At 46.1% G+C, this 26,939-nt stretch overlaps 3 protein-coding genes across 4 annotated transcripts; 1 reads left to right on the top strand and 2 right to left on the bottom strand.

Moving 5' to 3' along the window:
• Positions 1 to 1,395: 1,395 nt before the first annotated feature.
• On the top strand, positions 1,396 to 7,283 carry LOC119364129 (protein TIFY 9-like). Its single transcript, XM_037629541.1, has 5 exons — positions 1,396 to 1,686; positions 1,799 to 1,959; positions 5,888 to 5,978; positions 6,095 to 6,152; positions 6,900 to 7,283. The coding sequence occupies exons 1-5, from the start codon at positions 1,575 to 1,577 to the stop codon at positions 6,985 to 6,987; spliced, it is 510 nt and encodes a 169-aa protein (XP_037485438.1). The 5' UTR covers positions 1,396 to 1,574; the 3' UTR covers positions 6,988 to 7,283.
• Positions 7,284 to 11,903: 4,620 nt separating this feature from the next.
• Positions 11,904 to 12,812, bottom strand: LOC119367819. The gene is made up of 2 exons (XM_037633217.1): positions 12,409 to 12,812; positions 11,904 to 12,342 (listed from the first exon to the last, which is right to left on the bottom strand). The coding sequence occupies exons 1-2, from the start codon at positions 12,709 to 12,711 to the stop codon at positions 11,995 to 11,997; spliced, it is 651 nt and encodes a 216-aa protein (XP_037489114.1). The 5' UTR covers positions 12,712 to 12,812; the 3' UTR covers positions 11,904 to 11,994.
• Positions 12,813 to 14,132: 1,320 nt separating this feature from the next.
• LOC119364130 (poly(A) polymerase I-like) lies at positions 14,133 to 21,403 on the bottom strand. Of its 2 annotated transcripts, XM_037629543.1 has the most exons (14): positions 21,126 to 21,403; positions 20,921 to 21,031; positions 19,592 to 19,689; positions 19,074 to 19,160; positions 18,762 to 18,892; positions 18,609 to 18,681; positions 18,462 to 18,507; positions 18,254 to 18,363; positions 18,030 to 18,137; positions 17,889 to 17,948; positions 15,798 to 15,859; positions 15,426 to 15,630; positions 15,318 to 15,322; positions 14,557 to 14,726 (listed from the first exon to the last, which is right to left on the bottom strand). In XM_037629543.1, the coding sequence occupies exons 1-14, from the start codon at positions 21,307 to 21,309 to the stop codon at positions 14,699 to 14,701; spliced, it is 1,308 nt and encodes a 435-aa protein (XP_037485440.1). In that variant the 5' UTR covers positions 21,310 to 21,403; the 3' UTR covers positions 14,557 to 14,698. The 2 variants fall into 2 exon arrangements, with proteins under 2 accessions (XP_037485439.1, XP_037485440.1); XM_037629542.1 differs by having other exon boundaries at positions 14,133 to 14,726; positions 15,318 to 15,630; positions 21,126 to 21,397.
• Positions 21,404 to 26,939: the final 5,536 nt, after the last annotated feature.

The following is a 26,939-nucleotide window of genomic DNA, read 5'->3' on the forward strand; positions in this document are numbered from 1 at the left end:
ATTGCAAATGGTGAACTACCACCGGTGCAGTTTGTAGCTAATGGTCGTACATACAACTATGGCTACTATCTGCGGATGGCATCTATCCAAAGTGGCAAATATTTGTGAAGCCGTTGAAAAAACCGGAAGGTAAGAAAAATCTTGATTTCCACAAGGCTCAGACGGCGGCTAGAAAAGATGTGGAGAAAGCTTTTGGGATTTTGCCAGCCCAATTTACTATTGTGAGAGGATCGGCTAGATTTTGGGATCAAAAGATGCTTTGTTACATTATGCACACTTGCGTGATCATGCACAACATGATCATCGAGAATGAGTGTGACCAAGATGTAGACTACTCTCACTATGAGCTCTTGGGACATCCCGTGCGAGTGCAGCGGAGGGCTGAAAGGGTGGCCCGTTTTGTTGCCTCCTATCATGCCATTCGACGTGCGACAGCGCATAATGATCTTCAGAAAGATCTCATTGAGAAGTGGTGGGCTTGAAATGGCTGTCAAAGAGCATCATGATTTGTGCGTTTGATGTTGTATTGTTGAACTATTTGTTGTATTTGATGAAAGATACTATTTGTTTGAGTTGTAATAATAAATTGAACTATTTATTATTGATTTATTTTGTTTGAGTTTGATTTTTTTTGCTTGTGTTTGAAGCGCATATGTTGCTTGTGCGAGATCACGCGTGCTGCATTTTAGCGCGCCTGCTGGAGCTACGCGCGTTGTATTTTAGCTCGGCTGCTGGAGCCAGCGCAGCCAAACCTGACGATGGACACACCGCAAACCAGTTTTTAACGCGCCGCGCGTTGGGTGTTGGTGATGCTCTTACACCACATCCACATGAGCAGGATGCGAGGATCACGTGCGCAAGTCGACACGTTAAATGCACCGAAACAAACACTGAATCGGCCACGCTACTCCTGGACCTGGTAAAAGGGAAAGAAAGGGACTCATCCATCCATGCCCGTGGCCCATAGCAGCTCGCGGCGCACGCTGTCGGCTCAAACCGGGCACCGGCGTGGGAAGTTGCTCCGCGGGGAAGCAACCGAATGAATTTCCGCTCGTGGCTTAATTTTCATTTCCGGTGCGTCCCATCAGCCGCGTGCCCCACTCACTTCACACGCCTCTTCCGACGCAAGCCGTCGAGTCCGCGTGTGCCCATTCCCACTCGTCACGAGCTGTTGGAGTGGTTGGCACCACACGCGGCGACTGATTAGTGATTAGTGGAGGATCCATCTCATTATTTCCTTCAACCACCTAGTAAATCAAATTGATTAGTGGTGCCGACGGAGACGGAGGGGTGGGTCGGTCGCTTTCTCGCCGATCGCCATCTTTTCGCGCGTTCCGACCTGCGCTGCCGAGCAATGAGACTTCATTATTTGAGAGACGGCGGCGACGACATGGGTCGTGAGCTCATGCAGCGGTAGCTCCACACCGGCGACCAGTAGCCTGCAGCTCTCGTTCTATATATATTAGGCCTCGCACTCCCGATCGGACGTAACAACTCCGCTCATTGCCCATAGCCACGCCACACGAGCGCCTCCACACCCCCTCTACTCTACGTCCTCGAGCTTGGGATCGAACATGTCGTCGAGAGCGCCGCCGGTGGAGCTCGACTTCCTCGGCCTCCGCGCCGCCGCCCCCAGCGAACAACACGGCAAGAGCACCGGCTCCTCCTCCTTGTCGTCCATCCGAGGTCCGAAAACTCCGAACGTCAGATTATTCTAGTTTTATCGCTACCTCTTGTGTGTCTGTGTATGCGCGCGTGAGTACTGACTGGAACTGAATGGATGCGTACGTGCGGGCAGGGATGGAGACGAGCGCTATAGCGAGGATAGACCCCCAGCTCCTGCGCCGCGTCGTCGTCGCCCGCTCGCCGGCGACGACGGAAGAGGCGCCGGCGGCTCCCAGTCCCATGACGGTCTTCTACAACGGCTCCGTTGCCATCTTCGATGTCTCCCACCACAAGGTGATTATCAGTCTCCGCGCCTGCGGTTTCATTTGCTTATTACTCTTCTCTTCGTTAGACTCTCAACTTCGACCCTCACTAATTAACTTCGACCACAAGGTGATGCCCGACTTTTTTAACTAGATGATACTCCGCGGATTGCTGCCGGAATTGGCTGCAATATTTTTTTTATAAAATTTCAGTGAAAATTAATATAAGCATAATATATTGTATTTGGTTATAACATAGTTGTAAACATATATAGAACGTAAGTAGCATCTCTCGTGCATGCTAAAAGAGATATAAGTAGTGTGATTGGTGAAGTGACATATATGATGAGTTAGGGCACGTACAATGGTGTTATCTTAGACGTGCCACATAGAATAAATGCTAAGATGAAAAAGAGAGGATCATAAAAAAAAAAGTTTGTCTTCTTTTATTAAGAGATGATTTCTCAGCACAATATGCCTCATCATATTTTTAGGAATAGCTAGTTATTTTAGATAAAACAAAGAGATATCTCATTGTATATATGTTTTTATTTTCATCTCTAAACCACATGCAAGGCTTAAGATAAGACGGTCTAATCAACCTTTGTACATGCCCTAAGGATGCGCTCATGTCGAGTGAGAAAATAAATACCATTTCTCATGCATGTTAAATATAATAATAATTTTGCTAAAGCACATCTAGACGTGGCCTAAGTATTGTATATCTAAGTCCTATGCTATTGATTTTACGTGAAGATTCGTGTAACCATTTTTATTAGTCTATTTTTCTTTTCTTTCTAGTTTGATTGAGTCACTTAGATGTGCAATAACTAGAACACATCTAGATGTGTCCTAGACAAACACATATAATAATTAGTGGGATGATGAGATGGCATATGTGCATGTTAAGAGAATTCAGATAGGAATCAACTATTTAGGTATATAGGATTCTCTCGGTCACCTAAAATTGCAGTGTGAAAAATTGGTAATTTTAAAACACTTTCACCACAAATTTAGTGGGTTGAAGTGGGGATCGGATGGTTGTCTTGAAAACTACTTACACTAGAAGAACGCTCATGCGTTGCAACGGGGTCACATTAACTTTAGGAGTTCAATATTACGATATTGGTGACCTCTTTTACCATCAAATCCTCACACACACTCTCTCCCTCCCTCTTCCTCACTTTCTCTCCCTCTCTCTCTCTCTAACACACACGCACACACATAGCCTATTCTCCCCGTCAATAAGACTTACTCAATTGGCAATAATGTGTGGACTTGTGGTGAGATTGACTGAACTAATGGATAGTGTGATATATTCCCCAATCATTTAACAATGAGATTTCAGAAATGGGAAGATTATGTAACACCTCAAGTCGTTAGCTACAGTGACCTCCCCCTAATGATGCCATGTCATCAAGCTTGCTAAGCCAAACTGCCACTTGATAAAAATCAAAGCCCAATTCAAATTTAAAATAAAGTCAAATAAATTATTTTGTCAAATAGTAAAACTAAAATTTTCACCATATTCTATAAATTCCACTCATCTTTGACATGTTGAGCCCAACATTATTTGACCCAAAAATTAAATCTTGTCAAATTAATAAGAGGTCCAACAGTAGTTAAAATAACCAATTAAATATAAACCTAATTTTATGTATTTTCTTTTGGCCCCAAACTTTTTGTGCCACCTAAAAATATTGTGCTCGAATTGTGGGCATAGTTTCACAATTAACAAAATCCATTTAGTTGATATAAGAATAAATAGAAAATGGTGTTAAAAAGGAGAAACGAATTAGTATACATTAAAAACCAAAAGGACGATGAAAAAGAGGATTCCCCCTACCCCCCGGGCCTTGCCGCCGAACCGGCCCAGTGGTCCAGTCCCCGCACGGTCGTCTTCTCCTGTTCCCCGAGCCCGTCGCTACAGAGCTGGGCTCCCGCCCGACCACCTCACCGGCATCGAAGGGGAATGGATAAGGGTGACACCCTGCCTCCCCTGCCCCCATGGCCTCACTCCTCCTCGACGCCCCCTCCCAGATCCACTTCTCCTCCTCGCTCGCTCGATCCCGGTGATCTGGACGAAGTCAGATGCCATGGCCACCATGACCGACCCCGTCCACACGATCACTGCCCTCCCTGCTGGCTAGGACCTTGTCGAGGAGCTCCGAATGCCTCCGCTACTTCGTCCGCGCCAACAAGATCAAGTCCAGCACACCCAGATCGACGTCGTTGTCGTCTTCCTCAACCTTCGGCCACCGCGACATTGTCGTTTGATCCGTGCCGCCCCGAGCTCCCATGTCTTCCCTTAGGGTGCCATTGACACCGTCGTGATCTCCTCTTGTCTTTCCCCAGTTTCCCCTCTCGTTTGCTCTCGTTAGGTATTTTGCCGTGGCCGAGAACCGCCGTCCGCCATGGCCATTGCAGGGGTAGCCACTGAGCTCCTCGGATTGACCCTGTGGCACATGCCCGCTCCTATGCGCGCCCATGCCCAAGCCTTCAGCTCTTCTTTCGCGCCCGCGGGGCCACTCTCTCTCTGGCTCTCCATACCCACGCACGTGCCACACCGCGTCCGTCGCGCCCACCGTTGCCATCACGCTCGCCACAACCACCGCACCACTGTGCCCCGCACGACGCACACCCTGGCTGTGCGTCACACTCTCACTGTCTGTGCTCGCCCCGTCTGCTGCCGCCTATCCCTTCGCTCGCCCTGCTGTCGCGCCCCTGCCTCGCGCCGCCTCCTGTCGCGGCCATCTTCTGCAGTCCGCCCCCTCAGCCACGCCGGTCGCATCTCTGCCCTCCACCGTCGGCCGCTCGCCTTGCCTGCTACGTGCTTCTTCCTGCTGCTATGCGCTGCTCTACCACTGGTACGCTGTTGCGCCATGCCCTCGACATGGCCGTGGACAAACGTGGCGGAGGGATTGTCAATGGAGTACGAGGAGGTGGTGGAGAAGGTGTGGAGAGGCAAGAGGTCTAGGGTGGCGCCAGCTGGCTGTGGTGGAGGTGATTATGCGAGAAGTAGCCGGAGCGGAAGGAGAGATCACAATTGGAAAGAATCGCAAAAAAATCATAACCGGAGATCTCATTCCAAAAAATGCTAATATCGATGAAGGGGTGATTTCCTTCAATAGGTGGAAAATATAGGAAATATTGGATGTTATCAAGGAAAGGTAAAAATTTAGGAAAGTTAGGATTTTGAACTGATTTCTATGCAAATGTGGTTTTATTGTTTGGTAACATGATATCAGTACCTGCCCGTTTGTGACGTGTCTGATTAGGAAAGTTTGCAAATGTTAAGAAACTATTTATTGGGAGGAAAGTTTGTAACATGTCTGTTATTTGTTTCTAAAACAAATTTCACTAATGAGAGAAATCGATTGATTTAGATAAGCTAGGAAAGTTAGATTAAATCTATTATTTGTTTCTTAAAAATTTATTATTTGTTTCCTAAGACAAATTGAACCAATAAAAGGAATCGATTGATATGAATAATTTAAGGAAGCTAGATCCGTGATTTGTTATACGTTATGAAAGTCCTTGTTCTAATAAAGAGTGGAGAGAAAAATAAATCGATGGACCAGAATGGGAGGGGGTGGTGGGAGGAGAGACGGAGAAAACCAGCGAAAATAAACCGTGAAGACTATTCACCAACTGCTCCATTAGGAGTAGAGATTTGACTGCAAAAACATCTTATATTTAGAATCAGAGTTAGTATCATACAAGACAATTTGTTACTAGTATATTTTTACGCATGTAAACCGTTCAAAACAATAATTGTTGTTGTCTGATGTACCTTAAAGCACTTACTCCGATGTCAGATTTCCAAAAATGAAATTACATATTTCTTTTGATTAGAGAGAATTAATGTATGCATAAGAAAGTAAGCAGATGTAGGAGATGCACATTATCAATTTCATACACTAATGTTGCCTTCGACATCTTACCAATTATTTTGACAGGCAGAAGCTATAATGCAGATGGCAAGGGACGTAACTATGGCAGAAAGGCGCGACCTCGGCAACAATACACCTGTTGGAAATTCAAGCAAAGGTTTGTTTAAATAATAACTCATCATGAGCAAACAAGTGTAATGAGTAAAAAAGAAAAACAGTCCGTTGGACACTTGATAAAGTCGTTGCTTACAATTCTAATATTCATGCTTGCAGACATACCATTGGCAAGAACAAAATCGTTACAGCAGTTCCTAGTGAAGCGTAAAGAGAGGTAAATACATACAATTGTGTAGTATTAAAATTATGTTTTGGCCATATAATATCAATTTGTCGATGGAACAAAACCATAAGTTAAAGTAGTACTCCCACCGTTTCACAATAAGTGTCTCAATTTTGTATTAGCTCTAGTACAAATTTATATTAAACTCGAGATATTTATTTTGGGACGGAGAGAGTAGTAGTTTCTTGTTTTGAAACCAAGTTAAAGTAGCAGTACGTGCAAGCTATGGCATATATCTTTTCGTACGTGCAATGAACGCTGATATTAGGGAGAAAATGAAATTGATATTGGGTAGGATATCAGGGCTAGTTGCTCTCTTTGAACATTCCACGTGGAGAAAGAAAAATGTTGAAACCGTGTGGGTCCTTGAACGATCTTGCTCGATCGGAGACCACGTTTTTGGTGCGATCGACCGAACCTTCAACCTAGCAGCATGCGCATACATAGTTGACTGACGGTGACACCTCGATCGACATCGACGACCGATATGATGGACCGACACCTACCAAATAAAACATCACGATTGATCTGCTCACCCAAATCGAGGAAAGCAGGATTTGGTTCGATCGTGTGTGTGTATGTATGCATGCACGTAGTATCATCTTTGCCTTCTTCTGCTCAGAACAAGTCAAAAGCTGTATTACGTACCACTCCAAATCTTTTGGGTTGTACGTAGACGTGTTGACCTGGCTAATTCGCCGCCTAACTCATCATGCGTGCGGTTGTTTAAACGTGCAGGTTGACCCGCATGGGTCCATACCATCCCGGCGCCACCACCGTCAGCACCAACTCTCTTGGTGTGAAGAAGGAAGCGGAAGCAGCCTAGCTAGCCTCTGGGCTTAACTGATTAGCTTGATGTTCATTTGGTACTCTTGATTGTTGATTATTGATTATAGCTAATTGTTCCGGTGATTACCAGTGTATACTCATGTTTGTGTGGAAATGGAACCACGAGTAGTAGCACTAGTATAGATACGTACAATAGAATTTGGTAGCGGTGGCTTAAGTTTGGTCAATGCGCTTTTTTTTTTTTACAGATGATTGATTTTGCATGCACTCATGCAAATGTATGTATGTAACACTGTTTTTTTTATAAGAGGTAGATCATTTGTATCAATATAAGAGCATCTTAACAGACCTGTATATTGCCGACCCGCAAAACTCGTTTACAGTTCGCGGAAAAATTGTTTTGCGGGCCGGCGCGGGACGCCGGCCAATCAGGCCCCACATAGCGGAACTGTGAAACGAAATATTTGCGGTGTCTGCTCTGCCGGCGCCCGCGCCGGTCCGCAAAACAGTTTGCGGTTTTATTTGAATTTGACACATATGCACATATTGAGAATTACTAATTTGCAATATAAAAAAATGTCTATACTACAATACAACAATCATCAATTACAATAATTATTCAAATCACCCAAGCAAACTAAATAACTCAATACAAAACTTGTTCCGAATTCAAATCACACATGAATTAAATGAAAATGAATGGAAAAATGGAATGTGTTACTGCTCAGCTCTTTGTCAATGGTGCTCAATGAGATTCTCCTGAAGCTGAAAGTGGGTGTTTGCATTTTTCAATCTCCCTGTAGGTCTAAAGAAAAGCTCTAATGCGGTTAGGGTCTCTAGCTGGTTTGACCTTGCAAGCTTTGAGTAAAATACCGACAATTGGCCTCACAAGCTTGAACTATTTTTACAAAGAGGGACCGACGCATTCGGTACCTTCTCCGGAAGAGGTGTGGCGGACATGTTGGATTGTCCGTGAAGTAGTCTTGCATCAACATCTCGTTCCCGAGATGGCGATTTTGAGAAATGCAAAGACGGCCGACGGTCGATCCTCGCCGTCTCTTTCGGTTCTCATCTTCGTGCTCCTTCACGGCGAGGGCCATCACCAACGTCTGCCGCGGATAGTTGACAGGTAACGTCTCAACATTCGAGTCGTCTGAATTGAACGTATCCGGCCTCGAGCAAAAACTTCTCGCACGGGCTCAATTTCATCTAAATTCACAAAATACGCACGCCGCGTTAACCAACTATGCATACGGCTCGGCACAAGCACAAGTACAAGTACTTAACGGCGGCTCGGGGCGGCGGCTCTGCGGCGGTGGATCCCGAGGCGGCGACGGTGACTAGGGGCAGCTCAGGGCGGTGGATCCCGGGTGGCGACAGCGACTAGGGGCGGCTCGGATCGGCAGATCCAGGGAGCCGGTGAAGCGGCTCGGTGGAAGAGGGTAGGGGCGCCCCCGCGGCGCGATCCCGCCCACAGATTTGGCCGGAATCGCCGGCGGCGGACGGGCGGAACCAATGGCGGGCGGCGGCGGAAGGGGGTGGGGAAAGGACGCGGGCTGAAATGTCCCTCCCACCAACCGCTTTCCTGGGATACGGGGCACCGTCGGGGCGAGGCGGAAACCTGCGTTTTCGCGGGTTGGGGATGGAATTATATTGCGCCCCTCAAAAAAAATTACGGGTCGGACGCATTTGCGGATCTGGCCGGGCAGCATTTTACGCACGGATCTGTATTTTGACGGTTATTTTGCGGGTCAGAACATTATACGGGGTCTGCTAGAGATATACCAATTTTTCAGGGGTTGCAACCCTCTACAACCGTTGAGCGATATCCTCTACTTGTCTTTTTTTTGTTTGCGGGGTTAAAGGAATTTCATTGCTCAAACTGAAGGAAGCTCCTCCAAACAAAATTGGGGTACATTAAGAAGGCCAGATTTTAGCCAAACTACCATCCTAGCTTCTACACAGCTAAAAGTTGCCAACTTGTGACTGATAGCATTTTGACACCTACTAATTTGAGCAATAGAACAATCTTGCTTGTCACCAAGAAGCGATTTCACTTCATGTATCATCATCACATGCAGTGACCTATCCTCCACTGGTGCCCGAACCGAGCCCACAGCAACCAGACCTCTAATTGTCTTTTGTTAACTATAAAGAACGAACGAACGAGGTATGTACTCTATCATATATTGCCCGGTGACATGGTGTGCCAGTCTGTGCTTTAACTAGAGTCTGGAGGTGGCAAAATTTCATGTTTTGACCCTTTTTGCTAACAATTTCAGGATCTGACCCCCCTCTAGAAATATTTCGGGATTTGACCCTTTTGCCTACCGCCAGGGGCTGTGGTGGTAGGATTGCACTACCTACCGCCAAGGGCCCTGGCGGTAGGCCCCTGGACGGCGATTGACGGCCGTTAGCCCTTGCTGGCGTGGAAAAGGGCCTACCGCCAGGGGCCATGGCGGTAGGGTACTGAAGCCTACCGCCACCACCTCTGGCGGTAGGGTCCTGTGTGGTGGATAAGGTGGGGAGGGGCTGGATATTTCCTCCCCCCTCCTCAACCACTCATTCAGTTCACTCTACTCACCGAGCTCAAGTCTCCCCCCCCCCCTCTCTCTTTGAAGCACAAGAGCCTCTCAAATCTCTCTCATCTGTTTCAGATTTCTCCGGTGGATTCTTACCATTTTCATCACCCAAGGTAGCTCTCTCATTTCCCCTCATTTTGATTGGTTGATATCTTTGTTTAGCTTGCATTTGCTCATTTGGTTGCAAACCCTAGCTCATGTGGTCAAATCAATTCATATGATCCATTTAGGGTTATGTTTGTGATTTCCTTATTTATGATGTGCTTAGAATTGCTTGTAGAATAGTTTGTGTACCTAGATCTAGTGCTAGTATTAGTGTACATAATTGGGGTTGGGTTAGGCTTCAGAAAGCAATTAAACCTAAGTTTACTTTAATAGCAACTTCTCGAAATGTAGGATGGCACTGTTCGTTTTCTTTGAAGCTTCTGCTGAGGCGGCGACGAACCGTAACGCGAATTGATTGAGGAAAAGATGAACTTGTGGGTGAAAACCATTGATGCGTTGAATGCGGAGTGTAGGGCCTTTTCACATTATTATTTCAATAATGACCGTTCAGAAAATTTTATCAAAAAAAAGGAGAGGCAGATGGAGAAGCTCAAGACGGTGGAAAAAAATGTAGGAGTCATCTTGCAATGCAAATTGCATTGTGTGTGACAAGGGGAGAATATGCTGAGATAGACATGGGAAATCATGGTCAGGTCATTTTGGTTAGTTCGCCAACCATTCTCGTCGGACGAGAAGCGGGCTTCTCGTTGGGCATGGGTCAAAGAAAGAAATGATGTTATTTGTTGCAACCCGGGACCGTATGCCACATAGAATTGCATGAGGCTATGTAATCTTTGTCATTTGGACTGTAATGACATGTACCCTTTGCTTGGTTGTCATTTGAACTGCTATGAGTGTCATTTGGACTGTAATGACTTGTACCCTTAACATTTGGACTCATTAAGAACTTGGTGTTGTATGTCATATCAAGTAACCAAGTGTTGTACTTCATTGAATTTATTTTATGTTTTGTTGTATGTCATCTTAAATCCGTATATTCATGTAGGATGGACATTCGATCCATGACTATGAACATAGTGTGTGAGAAGCTCATGTCAGAGCGACATCGTTGCTTGAAGAGGGAATGTGAAGCATGGTTAAAGAGTTGTGATGAGGCAAATGCGGCCATGAAGGATTTCAACAAGTATCACTTTATCGAGGAACCTTCTGATGCTAAGGAGAAAAAAGCTTTTCGAAAGCTTGTGAAGGAAAAAAGGAGGATGCTTGATGAGCTGCAAGACCGGGAATATGCTTGCAGACACACTTTGGCAATTGAGATTGCGTTCACTGCTAGCAAAGAAGAATTCCGTGAGATGGACTTGAGGAAACCCGACCAGGTCATAGGATGGGCAATCAAACAAGGCGTTTCAGAGAATCCCGTCCGCCGTGCTGCATGGGCCTGTTTCCGTGAAGCGAATGGTGTGTTGGGTCATTGGGCAGGATCCACCGACTTTCAACTGAAGCGTAATCAAGCGCGTGACGAACAAATTGAATGTCTGATAAGTATGAGAAATATGTTACCTGTTTAGAAAATGTGTCGTTGAGCTTGAGCCTCTAGTTTGAACCGATGTCATCTGAACCGAGCCATGTTTTAATTAGTTTGAACATGTGTTATTCGTGGATGTAATGAACTATGTTGAGTTGAGTTATGTATGTGTTTGCGAGATGATCACTCTAATATTTGGTATAAGTGGGTTATTGTTCTAACATTCGACAGAAGGGGGTAGGAAAGAGGGGAGGAGAGGATTCAAACCCTACCGCCACAGCCTTCAGTGGTAGGGTGCAGAACCCTACCGCCAGTGCCTGTGGCGGTAGGGGGGGTAAACCTGTTGTACCGGTAAAACGAAGGGCCTTGGCGGTAAGGGGGACCCTACCGCCATAGGCTATGGCGGTAGGGTCTCCCTTACCGCCAAGGCCCTTCGTTTTACCATTACAACAGGTTAGCCCCCCCTCCCTACCGCCACAGGCACTGGCGGTTACCCCCCCTACCGCCACAGGCATTGGCGGTAGGGTCATGACCTACCGCCAGGGCCTCTCGTTGTGACGGTAGGGTCCCCCTTACCACCAACGCCTCTGGTTTTACCATCACAGTAGGTTTGCCCCCCCCCTACTGCCACAGGCCATGGCGGTAGGGTCAAGCACCCTACCGCCAGGGCCTGTGGCGGTAGTGGGGCTAAGCTAAAAACAGAGCAAAACAGAGTTGTCCTCTGTTTTGCCCCTCTTCTCAGCACAACAATTAACAAAAATTCCAGACAAATCACAGAAATTGCTGACAAACTAAAGTTCATTCATGACACCTTGCAAACATCTCCACACCAAATTCAATACAAATGGCAAATTCATTCACTACAAGTTCATGACATGTGCATTCTTGCATTAATTAGTACTACATAGTTCATGATAAATTTGGCATGGATTCATCCGGTTACATGACGAGTCCACCGAAGCAAAGGCTTTACTGAGTCATACGGGGGCCATTTCCCCTTCTTGTCACGTGCCTCATCCTCCTCTTGTGCCTTGCGAGCCTTTGCAAGCTTTCTTGCCCTCTCCTCCTCATGAGCAAGCTTCGCTTGGCGTGCCCTCTCCTCCTCGTGTTGCTTGCCCTCCATCCTCTCCTTCTGACGACGCTCTTCCTCCAAGCCTCTTCGAAACCTTTCTTCGAACAGCCGCTGGCGCCTAAGACAATCTTGATATTGGTCCTTTTGGACATCTTCTGGCACTTCATGATCTATCCACGTGAAGTACTTGCATAGAGGAGGCGGTGACTGCATACAAAATGGATGTTAGTGTTGACACACATTTTAGAGTAACATGTTACTTCTCTAGCATACCGGTGGTTGGTCATAGGCATGAGTTGGAAGCGCACGATCATAAGCATAGTTGGGGCATACAAAATATCTCCTTCCTTCCGTCCATGACTTCTTTCGGTCGGTGGACACCTTCACCTTGCAAACATCTCCACACCAACATGGCGGAATCTTCACATCTTTCTCCTTCACCTTGTCCAAACATGCGTTCTCCCACTTGTGCGGCATGTCTTCTTGGTTAGCACACGGTGGCCTCGTCATGGAACCGGATGAAGCCATGCCTACAACAATTAAAGATGTTAAGTCAAAAAATGAACACATTGACATGTAAAAAGGCAAATATATCAACACATGTACATATTAAAAGTAGTACCATTCACATTATTTCAACCATCCGGATTGAGCAACACGTCGATAGGCCTTCCCCTATCAACCCGACGTGTACTAGAACCACCGGATCCACGGCCATGGCCCCCTCCAAGGCTAGTCCTTCCTCCACGGCCACGGCCCCCTCCAAGGCTAGTCCTTCCTCCACGGCCACGGCCCCCTCCAAGGCTAGTCCTTCCTCCACGGCCACGGCCCACTCCAAGGCTAGTCCTCCCTACACGTGTTTGACTAGTGCCCATGTTGGTTCTAGGTTTCTTCGTGCATCTCCTAACGTTGTGTCCTGTTTCGTTGCATTCTCCACAATTGTTGGTGTCCGATGCCTCCATGAAATGACCACTACCAAATTGCTTCATTCCGGTGTATCCAGCTAGATCATCCATGTCACTCCTGAACCTCTTCTTTCTTCTTCTTCCCCTCATAGGCACCATGAGTGCGGGATCTGGCACAATGTCTGGGCCGTGATACTCAGGCCACCGTGAGGCATCAAGGAAAGGATTAAACCGAGGCGCCCACGTCAACCTTGTTCGTTCCAATGTGAACTTGTGCAACTGCACCGTTGTGCCATCGGATACGGGCACGTTTCTCGCCCGTTTTGCGGTCATCAAATGCGAGCAAGGCCAATGATACTTGTGTGGCCTCTCACACCGGCACCAACGGTTTTTCATGTGCACCTCGTAAGCAACTCCACCATAGGACCTACCGTCCCTTATTGTCCCACCCGGCTCATCGATTTGATAGATCATTTCTTTTTCATTATATTTGATCACTTGTTGTTTGGAGGACTTCCGCGCTTGATGCAACAGCCAATCTAGAACCTTGAATGGATAGTCCATCTTCTCGCCAATCCACTTGGTCGTGCTTTCAGAATGCTTTAGGAAGTACTCGTTGATCTTGATGAAAGTGTACTTGAGAATGCTTTAGAAAATATCCCATGGTAATGGTCCCCGGTGAAACATGCCAACAAGAATCTGGAGCTAGTTCAAACACACAAATCCGCCAATTCGTGCATTTTGCCCGTAAAATACTCTCAGCTAAAAATCGCACACAGAAGCAAAAAATGAGGGCGTTATGAACTACTCCCTCCGTTCCCAAATACTTGTCTTTCTAGACATTTCAAATGGACTCAATATACGGATGTATGTAGACATATTTTAAAATGTAGATTCACTCATTTTGCGTCGTATGTAGTCACTTCTTGAAATCTCTAGAAAGACAAGTATTTAGGAACAGAGGGAGTAATGGAATTGCATGGCATACAACATCGTCCGATATCATAGAAACAGAAACTTTTATTGCACTAGCAATTTTTTGCAACTATTCCATGCAGTCTGGGCGTCAGTGTGCACTGCAGGCGATACCCATAATAGAATACAGCGTACTACTTTAAAAGTCATTTGAAATGAGATCCACAGCTTAATAGCATTTCCAACAGATCAGAAATAAACATTGACTCGGGATAATCTGGGAAGAAACAGTCGCACCCAGAAAAACCGAGCAGTTGCTAAATTGGGTCCAACATAAGTGTACACCATAGGCCACGATGATTAACAACACATCATGGTCATGGAAGCTGAGTTTATCCCCATCCGACCCAGCAAATAACATCTGCTGCTCTCCTTGATTCGACACGGCAGGTCAAGCTTGGGAAGCTCCGCAAGCTTCTATTGCAAGCCATCGGAGCATAAGCTCTAGGCAGCAGAAGTCTCTTTAGGAAACCCAGAATTGATCGTTCATCTTCTAGAGCTGTCATCTTCTTTCACCAGGTTCGGGGGGTATATCGTGTCAAAGACAACCAGCGTGAAGAGATTTCTTACCTCAGCAGGTGTACCATTTGCTAAATTGTGATAATCGATATTTCCATCGCTTTTTGGTTCATAACCAATCTCCTTTTTTCCATGTTGAACACGCTCAATTAATTTGAGAACCTTCAAGTATGCTTGTAGCGGGATAAATACCTAAACCGGAATATGTACCAAGATGGCATAAATCAGCCTCAGTACAGCATGGAGCATTGCAATTGTCACTCTATCTAGAATAGATAAAATACTAGTAGCATGGCTGCAGTTCATCTCTATCAGTGCTGGCAATGTTGTGCGTGTAAAGAGGTAAAGAACTAGGAAATCTTACGATGCATGCATTAGTTCAGGAGCAGCTATTCCTGGCTAAGTGACTACTCCTACCTGTTAAAATATCATGCTTTATAGGCCATAGTTAATATTGTTACTGATGATATGAGAGTTCTCTTAGACCAGAGAGATGTTCTCCCGTGCTTGAGAGATAGTCCCTCCGTCCCAAAATAAGTGTTTTTGATTTAGTACAACTTTAGGGACTGAGGGAGTACTTAGATACACCACTACCCAGAAAGATATCAGCATTAGTTAGTTATTTGAAAAATCTTTGGGCCAGCCTCAGGCTTACCCTTACAGAGTTGGACAGGCTGGGGCCTGGCTTTTCAGGCCTGTCCCAAAGCACAATATTTCAACAGGTCTACTTGCAAGCAGCAAATAACTAAACTAAATATGGAGGGCAGAAGAATTTGCACTTACAAGATCTGAGGACGGTGCTTGAGGGATTTTCGCCATAGCATTTGCAACATAATACTCGTCAGTCATTTCAGTTAATGCCTGCCTCATTGAGATAGCAAGGTCTTTTACCTCAGCTAATAACCCTTTTTTGCCCCACATCCGTGGTTCCAAGAGCTCTGCAAACCCAGCATCATGTTGACGGTTGATTGATTGTCCAATATCCACTGCCAGTGGCAGATCACCTCCAAGGTATACAGCGAGTGCAAAAGTAGCCACCACCAAAGGATCCCGTGGTTTGCGTACCAATGCCTCATGGAACGCTAAAATGCTTATCCTGTAGAAACAACAATCAAATAGAATGTCATCTTAGCAAGTAGTACTGAATCCCACGGATAACATTAAGAGTCTGGAAGGATGTATACTTCTTAGAATTAGAGGTGTGGAATCTGTATAAATTGTTGAGTTGTACAGAAATAACAAGTTGAATCATTCAACTCTTACCATAAACTATTATGGCATGGCCTGTTAGGTGCAAGAAAACTATCCAGCTTAGAAAATAGGACCTGCGCGCACAAGATGGTAAATTTAATAGACAAATCTAGCAACTAAAGCCAAATTAAAAAAATATCCATAGCATGCCACCACAACATAGAATTGCCTCCCAAACAGAAAGAACTCCACAATCTCAACTTAGAAATATTGTGCAACCAATCTATTATATTGGGGCTCAGCACTTTTGGCCGATTGTCAAAAACATATTTAGACCCTAACTAGCTAGGATTGTCAAAAACATATGGGTTCAAGATTCTGGGAGAATCTGGGGGAAGGTCTGATTCTCAAGATTCTAGGAGAATCGACCAAAAGAACTGGGCTCCAATATAATAGGTACGAGTTGTGTTTGATTCAATAGAACTAGACCATCCAAAAAAAATGGACTCAAATGACTGGTAAAATTAGTTCGAACCTAGAATTGCATTAATCGCTCTTAATTGCACAATCATTCACTTAATTTTTATCAGATAGTTTCCTTTACATCTCCTTGCTGAATCAACTCCTTCATTACAGCCTGCATTCTTGCGCGTGGGGCACCCCCAATACCCTTTTCTGAGTTGCATATACGGCACGACATACATATTGTGTAAAACATGCATTGCACGTAAACAATTGCTAGTAGAACTTAAACCTTGGCAAACATTTAGTAACTTATTAGTAATCTGAGTAAATTGCCTCAGTGCTACCAAAGTCTATTCGCTCCGGAGTACAACTCACACATCATCTCTATCCAAGTACGAGTGATGGCCCAGTTTTTTTAGTCAATGCACTGGGCAAAATTTGTTCTTTTTCTGGATATACCCAAAGGAACCTTGAGTCATCTCTCCCATAAACACTAACCGTGCTCCCTGGGCATAGGTGTCAGTGCCTTAAGCACCTGTGCTCCGTCTGCATGTGCCTGATAGTCAAGGGCTCACAGCCTTGACAGCTTGAGGGACTATAATGTATTTCAATCCTGTTTTGGAGAATTGCAAAACTCGTAGTTGCTACAGAGTAAGGGCGTGTTCGGTAGCCCTCCAACTCCTTACTCCGTCAACTCCGGGCGTGGAGCTGCCCCGAACGGTCTAACTCCTGGTTTTGGAGAAGAGAAGCTTGCAGTGTAAAATCTGAGGAGTCGTGGAGTTGGGAAACCCGAGCTCCTCGAAAACTTGGAAGCGGGAGTTACGAAAAATTACTGCCTCCTGCCACCGCCAAGTAACCCGTACCGGTTCGATCCCTCGTCTCGCCTCTATCGCTCTATCCCTCATCTCCATTCCCCTCCACTGGTGCACCTCGTCCACCCGTGGCCGCCCCCACAGCCGCCACTCGCGTTCCTCCGCCGTGGTTGAACTGGCACTTGGGGATACAGAGCGCAGTCTTCCGCCGTCCAGCTACTCCACCTTGAGCAAGAGCTCCACCGCCCGCCGTTCACCTCCTCCGCCTACCAGTTGTGCCTCCTCGGTGAAACAACGTGCTTCCTGGACCGCCGGACGAGTGGCCGCTGGAACGCCGGGGCCAGAGCGCCGCACTGACCATCTCTCCTGCGTGAGGAGGGACTTGATTGTAATCTGATTATGATTCCTAGGGCGGTTTCTGATAATGTTCTGGTTATTTATTTTCTAATTGGACAGACAATACCAACTCAGCCCGACCGGGCCTACTCCAGGCCTCTGTTCTCAGCTTGAAAGTCCAGGCCGATTCGAGCCACATTCTAGCCTAATGGGCTGGCAGCCCATGCAAGCGCTACAGATGCAGAAGCTGTACTCCCGAACGTATCCTGACTCCAGGATTTTAAACGAGAATCTAGGCTGAGGAGTTGAGCTGAGGAGTTGAGGATTTTGGGGAGGTGGAGGGTTACCGAACAGGCCCTAAATTTCTCTATTAATTAAGTAAGTAGATGAAAATTAAAATGTTATTTGCGTACAATCTCAAGGGCCCAAACTTTATGAGTCCTCTATTAATTAAGTAAAGATGAAAAAAAAACAATGTTATTTGAGTATATTCTCAAGGGCCCAAACTTTTATCAGTGAGATATACATTTAAAAAAAAAATGGAACTTACCAGCAACATGTTAGTCCCATTATCCTTCCTCTTAAAAAGAGTTGAAGAAAAATATGCAGCCTGTATAGTTCAACCAAATAGTTCAGCTAAAATCACCACAACAAACACCACTATATTTTGAGATATCAACCATAGCTATACCTGAAAGGGCAATAAATGTTCAAGAAGACCAAATCTCCAAAGCAACCTTAAAGAAGCTTCAGCTGAACCATAAGCAAGCATATAGTTAACCTCCATGAGTAACCTTCCCTACAAGAAGGAAATCAGTAAGAGACAGGCACCTGTGCTCCGTTCTTGCTTCTTCAATGCATATGAGAAGACAAACATTCACAAAATATAAGCACATTGTGCATACAGGATCAAACCTTGTCAAGTCTTGCCACAGAACAGGCAAGATTTCTCACATAATAAGCTGTTTCTTTGGGAAAGCTGAATCCTAATCGAGCAGCAATTCTGATTGCACGTAGAATACGAGCTGTTAATTACAGATTGCATATTAATGCCAAATTCACAAAAAGGCAAAAATAAAAAAAAAAGGAAATCAAAAAAAGACAAATTTGAAATGATACTGACCACAATCCTCATGGAACGAAGTGGCGGCAGGAATGACAGTACGAACCTGTTGAAAGGGGAAAAGGATGCCATAACAAATAAATGAAATGATTGATGTTGAACACAAGCAAAGATGATGCAACTACAACAATTATCGATACAGCAGACCTTAGCTTTCTTAATATCTTCAATGCCACCCAGGTAGTCATAGATCTTTTCTGAATATGGATTGAACATTAATCTGCACAGATTTAACATCAGCAAATATGCATACCACAGCTTGCAGTATGGAAACTAGTTATCATGTAAAGGAACACCAACCCATTTATAGTGAAGTCCCTCCCTTGGCAGTTTTTCCAGCGTAAATAATCGTTCTTGCTACAATGTGGGTTCTTTGAAGTGGGCATTTGATTGCCACTTGACCCTCGAACGTAAGTATTAAAACTTGACACCTGCCAGGAAGGATAAGAAATTTTCAGTAGGCAGCACATGTGGTGTGAAAGGAAATCTAATTCAATGACACTCAGTATTGAGTTGGCAGCATATGTGGTGTGAAAGGAAATCTAATTCAACAACCCCCCTCTTAAAGTGTGCAAATTCTGACGATCCAGCCAAGCACAAATGTGTACGAACCTCAACAATGGAATTATTGTCATGTACATGAACTATGGGAAACCGCCTTCCTACTATAACAGCTGATCCTACAAAGGTGTCTTTCACCTGCAAGAGTTCAAAATAGCATCCTTTGTTGGTAAGGTCAACAAAATTGCTTTTGCATCTCAAATAGAATAAGAATTTGTTGACGACTTGCAATGCAACATAACTGCAAAATATGACACATGCAAATATACAATTAGAAGTGAAATTATACATAGTTTTTATTTATACCTTTAACTTATCACGGATAGACTGAAGGTATCTCTTATTTCAGATAAGGAAAAACTGCATGCATCTAATATCAAGCAAATACGCTAATTATGTCTGTTGCAGTTGATTTTGACAAAACTATTATTATTCTAGAAAATTTACTATCTCCACATTTCAGTAGAAATGTTAGCTTTGACTCTTCGAGAACCGTACGACACACAACAAACCAATTTGTAATAAAATCACTGCATAACAATGGCATGCTCGTTAATATGAGTTATAACCTGCCTAAGATCAGCTGTTGTTATTATGTCAAAATCTTTTGGGATTTTCTTCATTATGAGATCTCGAACACAACCACCAACCAAGTACACATCATATCCTGCAAAGCAGTAAAACGCATACACATATCACTAAATCTGAGAGTGCAATAACAAAAAAGTAAAACCCAAATGGATACTTCACCTGAAGACATAAAACCTTCGGTTATCATCGTGGTTTTAGAATAGTAAGGAAAAACAATAATTTTATAGTTCTTAGCTACCTAACAGCAGGGTTGTTGAAGTGTATATGTGGATTACCTAGCCCTTTCCATTAGTCTGGGCTTTTGGTTGCGTTGGCTAGTGCATGAAGCTTAACATGGTATCAGAGTCCAAGGTCTTGAGTTCAAGTCCTGGCTTTCGCAATTTATCGAAACATTGCCGTTGCCCCCCTTTGTCCACGTATATGCCTCTTGAGCCATGCCTCTGAGTCTATCCACGTGTTGACTTTCCGTGTCACACGTGAGAGGGGGTGTTGAAGTGCATATGTGGATTGCCTAGCCCTTTCTATTAGTTCAGACTTTTGGTTGCGTTGGCTAGTGCATGAAGCTTGACAAGGGTAACACGGTGGAATTGAACTTCCTTGCTGAATAGTGGAACAATAAAACCAGATACATTTCATACCCATTTAATACCATCAACCATCAGGGATTTTGTAGGACTTCTAAATGATTGGATTTTGGAGGAAATTTTCCTTTGGGGCCCTTTGGTTTGTAGGAATAGAACCCTATTCCTGTATAGGATAGGAACAAATCCATTGTAATTCAAAGGAAAAAAACATTATCCTAGACCAAATTAAAATATCCTATCCTACGAACCAATTGACATCTCTTTCCCTATAGGATTTGAGATACATCTCATCTCACTTCCTATGGTTTTCCTATTCCGATGATATTCATATCCTATGAACCAAAGGAGGCCTCAAATGGTCATGCGAGTATTTCACGGAAAAATAAAAGAATGCTATAATTTACTAGTGGTTATGTTCTTATATCACGAGAGTCAAACGCTGAACCATGATATTACCATAATACTCCCTCCGTTCCAAAATAGATGACCCAACTTTATACTATTTTAGAACGAAGGGAGTAGCTGTAAAGGAGCAAACTTTCAGCTAAACGATTCACTTTAGGGCTAAAAAGAAATCCTTCTATATGTGTATCAGGGGCTTGTCATAAACTCATGATCAACAGATAGCATTGGTCCCTCCTCAAGAAAGGAAGAAAGACAAGATTAGTAGTGACAATTCAGTGTTTCCACGATAACAATCAAGCAAACGAAAAAGGGGCGCACCTCTGCTACGGAGTCGGTGGAGGACGTTCCATGCCTCATCGGGGATCATGGACTCCTTGTACCCGAACCGCTTCGCGCTGACCTTCTTCCATTCCGGCCCGTCAGCGTCGCCTACACAGACCTCGGCCCGATCGGGGAGTAAGCGAAATCATAGTGTATCACCATCAGACCAGCGGAGAATACGCAAGAAGAGGCGCAGACTTACCGGCGGAGGCGGTCGAGGGGTTGGAGTCGGAGGGCGAGGGAGAAGGGGAAGGGGACGGGCCGCGGCGGCGTCGGCGGGGCGAAGCGAGCGCGGCAAGGGGGGAAGGAGCGAGGCGGCTGGGCCGGGAGAGCGCGCCGAGCCCTGTGGAGGCGGCGAAGCGCAGCTCCGGCGAGCGAAGCGCCATTCGGATAGAGGCGGCGGCGCACGCCAGCGGACGCGCGACGAGGGGGATGGGATAGCAAACAGACGAGACGACGAATATGCGATGCGATGGAGTACCGGGGCTGATAGACAGCCAGCCCGTGGATCTTCACCGGATAAGTGGGCTCGCCAAGCTTGGACGAGCTTTAGGGCGCATTCTTTCGTGGGCAGGGCAAGGGTGTGTTGGGTTCGATAATGAAGTGGAATGAAATGTCATAGTTTTATTTCACTGAGTTGATTTTATATTTTTATTTTAGGATGCCGATAACTGCCACGTGTGTGCTAATTCGACATGCGCCCACATATCATGTATGGTGTGAGCAGGAGGCAGCCCACACGGGCTGTGTGTGGGTGAATATTAAAATTGCCCACAGGTGTGGGCGCGGCTACTTCTTGCGACATGCCAACAAGTACTAGTCATCTCCACCCCGTGTGTGTTACCCGAAGCAAAGATGCCCACATGTCCTGACGCAACTACGTTAGGTACACCGCGGGATGACGATTTAGTTGTCATCCTAGTTGGCAGATGTAGTTATCCGGGATGGCAAGTGTAGTTGTAAAAGTATGGCAACTCTATCTGTTTTGGTTAACTATAGTTGCCATGTCTAATTTATGGTAGTTGCCGCGTGTAATCAAACCGGTATTGCCGTGTGTGATTAACTACTTGCCACATATGGTCAAACAGTAGTTGCCATGTGTGTTTATCTAGTTGCCACATGTGGTCCAACCATAGTTGCCGTGTGTGATTAACTACTTGCCATATATGATCAAACAGTAGTTGTCATGTGTGTTTATCTGGTTGACACGTACGCGCAGCTGCAGTTGCCGTCTAGCAAAAAATCGCAGTTGCCATGTGTGTTTACCTAGTTGCCACGTTCGTCTAACTGCAGTTGCCATCTATAACTTAGGAGTGTCATGTGGACGAAAAGTAGTTCGTCCACACGCGCATGAACTAGGTGGCTGGCTGTGTGGACAGAAATTAGTTCGCCCGCACAGCGCAGCTGGCAAACAACATGGTGCTAGCGTGTGGGCAAACTCTCCAACGCCCATACACCAGCCCCGTCCTACGTGGCACACAAAATCAACCTTTTTGTGCCAAAATTCGTGTAAAAGGCATTGGACGACGATTGAGGCGTGTGGGCGAGTTGGGTAACGCCCACATGTGTGGGCGTTAGTGTTTTCGTTATTTTATTAGCCTCATTTGATAGAATAGAATTGTTACATTAGAATGTTTGGTTTGAGAGAGAAAGTGGAATGGATTTGATTCACCTCGTCTCCTGTATAAAAATGATGATGTTATCTCTGCTCTCATATGCAAATGCATAATATAAACAAATATTGCTATTTATATTTTAGAAACATATTATGAAAATTTTAGTGCCATTCACATTGGATTGGAACATAATTCACGGTATTTCTTGTTGAGCGGGACACATACAAAGGTAGGAAAATCATCAACAAGCACACAAACAAGCAAAATTGCACACAACGCTGGGCACAGAACGACAAACCACAGCGAGGCGTCTCCCCCTCCCCCAACCCCCGCGTCGCCCCTCCTAGGCGACTTGGGGGAACTAGGGTTTCCCCCCGTCGCCACCCCATCCCGGTGGAGCCCCCCTCCTCGTCGCCGTCGCCAGAGGCCGCCGGCCGTTCCGCGGCGGCGGCGGGCCTCCCTTGCCCCTTCCCCCCTCCTCTCCGCGTCTTCCTCCTGTTCTGCCCCTCTCCGGTGGGATTTCATTGCGTGGCCATGGCTGGGGAGGCTTGGCCGGCCATGGAGGCGCGGCTCCTTGAGGTAGGGGCACCACGGGTGGTGGGGAAGGGGTATGGCCGACCAGGGAGGTGGTGCTCCCTCGCTATCGATTGCGCAAGGTGCGCGAGATCCCCTCCCAGATGATGCTGGTGTCTTGAGTGGGCGCGGCTCACCCAGGCAGGGGCTTGCTGCCGTTTTCCCTCCAGCTGATCGGGAGGGTCTAGCGAGGGCCATGGCCGGCGACCGTTGCGCTACTCTTGCCGTATCGGTCCCCCCAGATGGTCCAGATCTGTGCTCCAGGGTCTCTACATCGGTTGGGTGGGTGCTGCGGGAGTCCGTGGTGTTGGGTGCCGGTGGGGCGTTGATGCGGCAGCAAGGGTGGCTTGCTGCGCATCTGCGGCCTGTTTCTCAACAGGTTTGGTGGCTTCTTCGGTTTTGGAGCGACGGCTCCAGGTGGTGGGCTTGGCGGTGCTCTTGTGGTAGAGGTCGTGTTGCTGGTGCTGGTTTGGTGTCTTGGCCGTGTGGATGGAAAGGTAGCTCACGGAGGAGGCATTCATGGCTGGGAGTTGGCGGTCCCTCCTTTCCCAGTTTTGGGCGTTGTCTCCACGGGTCTCGAGTCTCCTCACCTCGCCATCGGTTCCTTTTGAGTGAGTTGCGATGGAGGTGTGGCTAGTGGACGTTGGGTGGAAGGTGGTCGAATCCCAGGCGAAAGCTTTGCTCGACATCGTCGATGCCGGTGACGGCGACGCTCTCGAGCACCGTACCCCTCCTTGGAGGCGTCACTGTGGGTGGCCTCCTCCTCCGTGCTCTGGGTGAAAACCCTTGGTCCTTTTCGGACCGGGTGGTGGCGGCGCTATGGCATCGTTTCCTTCTTGAAGGCTCCGCCTTCGGGCAAGTCCCATATCCATTGGTGGTCGGAGTGTGGTGACTGGTGACAGCTTCTTCTCGTCGTGTTGAGGGTCTCGTAGTGTTTGCTCGCTGGCCTAATCGCGGTTGAGAACCAAGAATTCCCCAAGCGGCTTGTCCGGCTTGGTGCCTTGTTCGGTTGTGGTTGTTCCTTGGCACCATTTTATCGGGTCGTTTTGTCTTTCATTTTTCTTGTTTTGTTTATTTGTTGTGTTTGTGTGTTGTTAGGTTATCTGTAAGGGCTTAAAGCCGGGCAGTAGCCTCTTTTCTAAAAAACGTTGGGCATAGATAAAGCTAACACAGCATACGCACCTAAACAAACGAAGTGGTCTGAAAATTGGTTCCCTACATCAAGGACCTGCAACTAATGATGGAAATTGGAGCGGATCTGGAAAATGGTTGCCTACGAGTGCGACGGGTACGACGGGTAGCAATGACTCTGACCCTAAACCCTAAAGCATAAACCTAACCCTAACCCTAAACCATAGTCTATCGTTGAATTGGTTGTGCATCCGCAAGGGTGTGAACTTCATGATACACTATGGCTAACCGAGGCACGCGAAGATGAACGATGTATCCCGAAGTTCACACCCTTGCAGGATGCTAATTTCCGTTTTGGAGAGGTGTGGAGGCACAATGCTCCCCCAAAATGCCACTACGACCACCGTAATCTCCTCACGCCCTCGCACAATGCAAGATGCCGTGATTCCACTAAGGGACCCTTAAGGGTGGTCACTGAACCCGTACAATTGGCAACCCTTGGGGCGGTCACCGAACTCGTACAAATTGCTCGGGGCAATCTCCACAACCTAATTGGAGACCCAAAGCTTGCTTGGAGCTTTACACCACAATGATTGAGCTCCGCGGCACCACAAACCGTCTAGGGCGCCAAAGCACCCAAGAGGCACAAGCTCTAGGGTGCCCAAGCACCCAAGAGTAATAAGCTCCTTAACTTTCAAACTGATGCAACGAAAGTTATGGAGGAATATGAGAGGAAGAACAACGTGAACGCAAAAGAACTCCAAGATCTAGATCCACTAGGTTCCCCTCACTGAGAGGACAGATGGATTGGTGAAAATGTAGATCTAGATCTCCTCTCTCTTTTCCCTCAAAAAAGCAAGAATCATGGGAGGAATAGAGAGAGAGAGAGTGTGCAAATCTTTTGGAGGTCAACAATGGAGGAGAAAGCTTGCCCCAAGTCGTTGGGGCAATGGGGTAGAAGACCCCCTTTTATAGCCCCCCCATCTAATTGCTATGCACTCTTCCCATGCTCAAGCGGTACTACCACTTGGGGGAGCGGTAGTTCCAGTGCCAGCCAGTGTGTACTACAGATTACAAGCACGGTAGTTCCAGAGCGGTACTACTGGCTAAAGTGAGCGGTACTACCGCTAAATGTCACTTGATACAGAGGGACCAGCGGGAGTGGAGCGGTGCCAGAGCAGAAGTACCGCGTGAAGCGATACTACCGTATAACAACCGTCCAACTACCGCAAGAGTAAAAAGGGCAACAAAGGCTTGCACACCTCTCGAAAGCAAGCAGTAGTAGCAGCGATAGTAGCAAATGGAAGTACCGCGCAAGAAGTACTATCGTGAGCTAACCAGAGATGTGCAGAAGGAAAAATCCAAGCGGTAGTAGCTGTGGCAGCTGAAAGTGGAAGTACCCCCTAAGCGGTTGTCGGTGCTAAAACCGGCAGATCTCAGGTAGGGGGTCTCGAGCTCGTGATCTAGGGATGATGGTAACAGGGGGAAACAGGAGACGATGTTTACTCAGGTTCATGCCCTCTCGAAAAGGTAAATCCCTACGCCCTGCTTGGTTATATTGATGTGATGGAGTATCAAGTACAAGATGGTCTACATCCAGATCGTATGTTGTGTTCTAAACCCTAAGGCTGGTAAGTGTATCTCTAAAGACTAAACCCCACGACTTATATACACACAAGGGGTTCCTAGGTTACACATATGGTCGGTGGCCAGACATGCTGGCTAGTGAGTTATCCTTGAAGCTCACGCCAAGTCTTCGAAGGTTTCCATCTTGATCATGCTGAGGTTCATAGCTTCTGGAGTCCTTCCTTGTGGAGATCAGCGGGTCGTAAGCTCGGCCCATGGACTGTGGGTCTGATGTCTACTACACAACCTTCTTCTTATAGACGTTGTTGGGCCTGCAAGTGCACAGGTTTGTAGGATAGTAGCAAATTTCCCTCAAGTGGATGACCTAAGGTTTATCAATCCGTGGGAGGCATAGGATGAAGATGGTCTCTCTCAAACAACCCTGCAACCAAATAACAAAGAGACTCTTGTGTCCCCAACACACCCAATACAATGGTAAATTGTATAGGTGCACTAGTTCGGCGAAGAGATGGTGATACAAGTGCAAAATAGATAGTAGATATATGTTTTTGTAATCTGAAATAATAAAAACAGCAAGGTAACTAATGATAACAGTGAGCGTAAACGGTATTGCAATGATAGGAAACAAGGCCTAGGGTTCATACTTTCACTAGTGCAAGTTCTCTCAACAATAATAACATAGATAGATCATATAACAAGCCCTCAACATGCAACAAAAGAGTCACTTCAAAGCCACTAATAGCGGAGAACAAACGTAGAGATTATGGTAGGGTACGAAACCACCTCAAAGTTATTCTTTCGGATCAATCTATAAAAGAGTTCGTACTAGAATAACACCTTAAGACACAAATCAACCAAAACCCTAATGTCACCTAGATACTCCATTGTCACCTCAAGTATCCGTGGGCATGATTATACGATATGTATCACACAATCTCAGATTCATCCAACCAACATAAAAGTACTTCAAGGAGTGCCCCAAAGTTTCTACCGGAGAGTCAAGAACGTGTGCCAACCCCTATGCATAGGTTCCCAATGTCACGAAACCCGCAAGTTGATCACCAAAACATACATCAAGTGGCACATGATATCCCATTGTCACCACAGAT

This window comes from Triticum dicoccoides, chromosome 2B, assembly GCF_002162155.2.
Source record: "Triticum dicoccoides isolate Atlit2015 ecotype Zavitan chromosome 2B, WEW_v2.0, whole genome shotgun sequence".
NCBI classification, from domain to species: Eukaryota; Viridiplantae; Streptophyta; class Magnoliopsida; order Poales; family Poaceae; genus Triticum; species Triticum dicoccoides.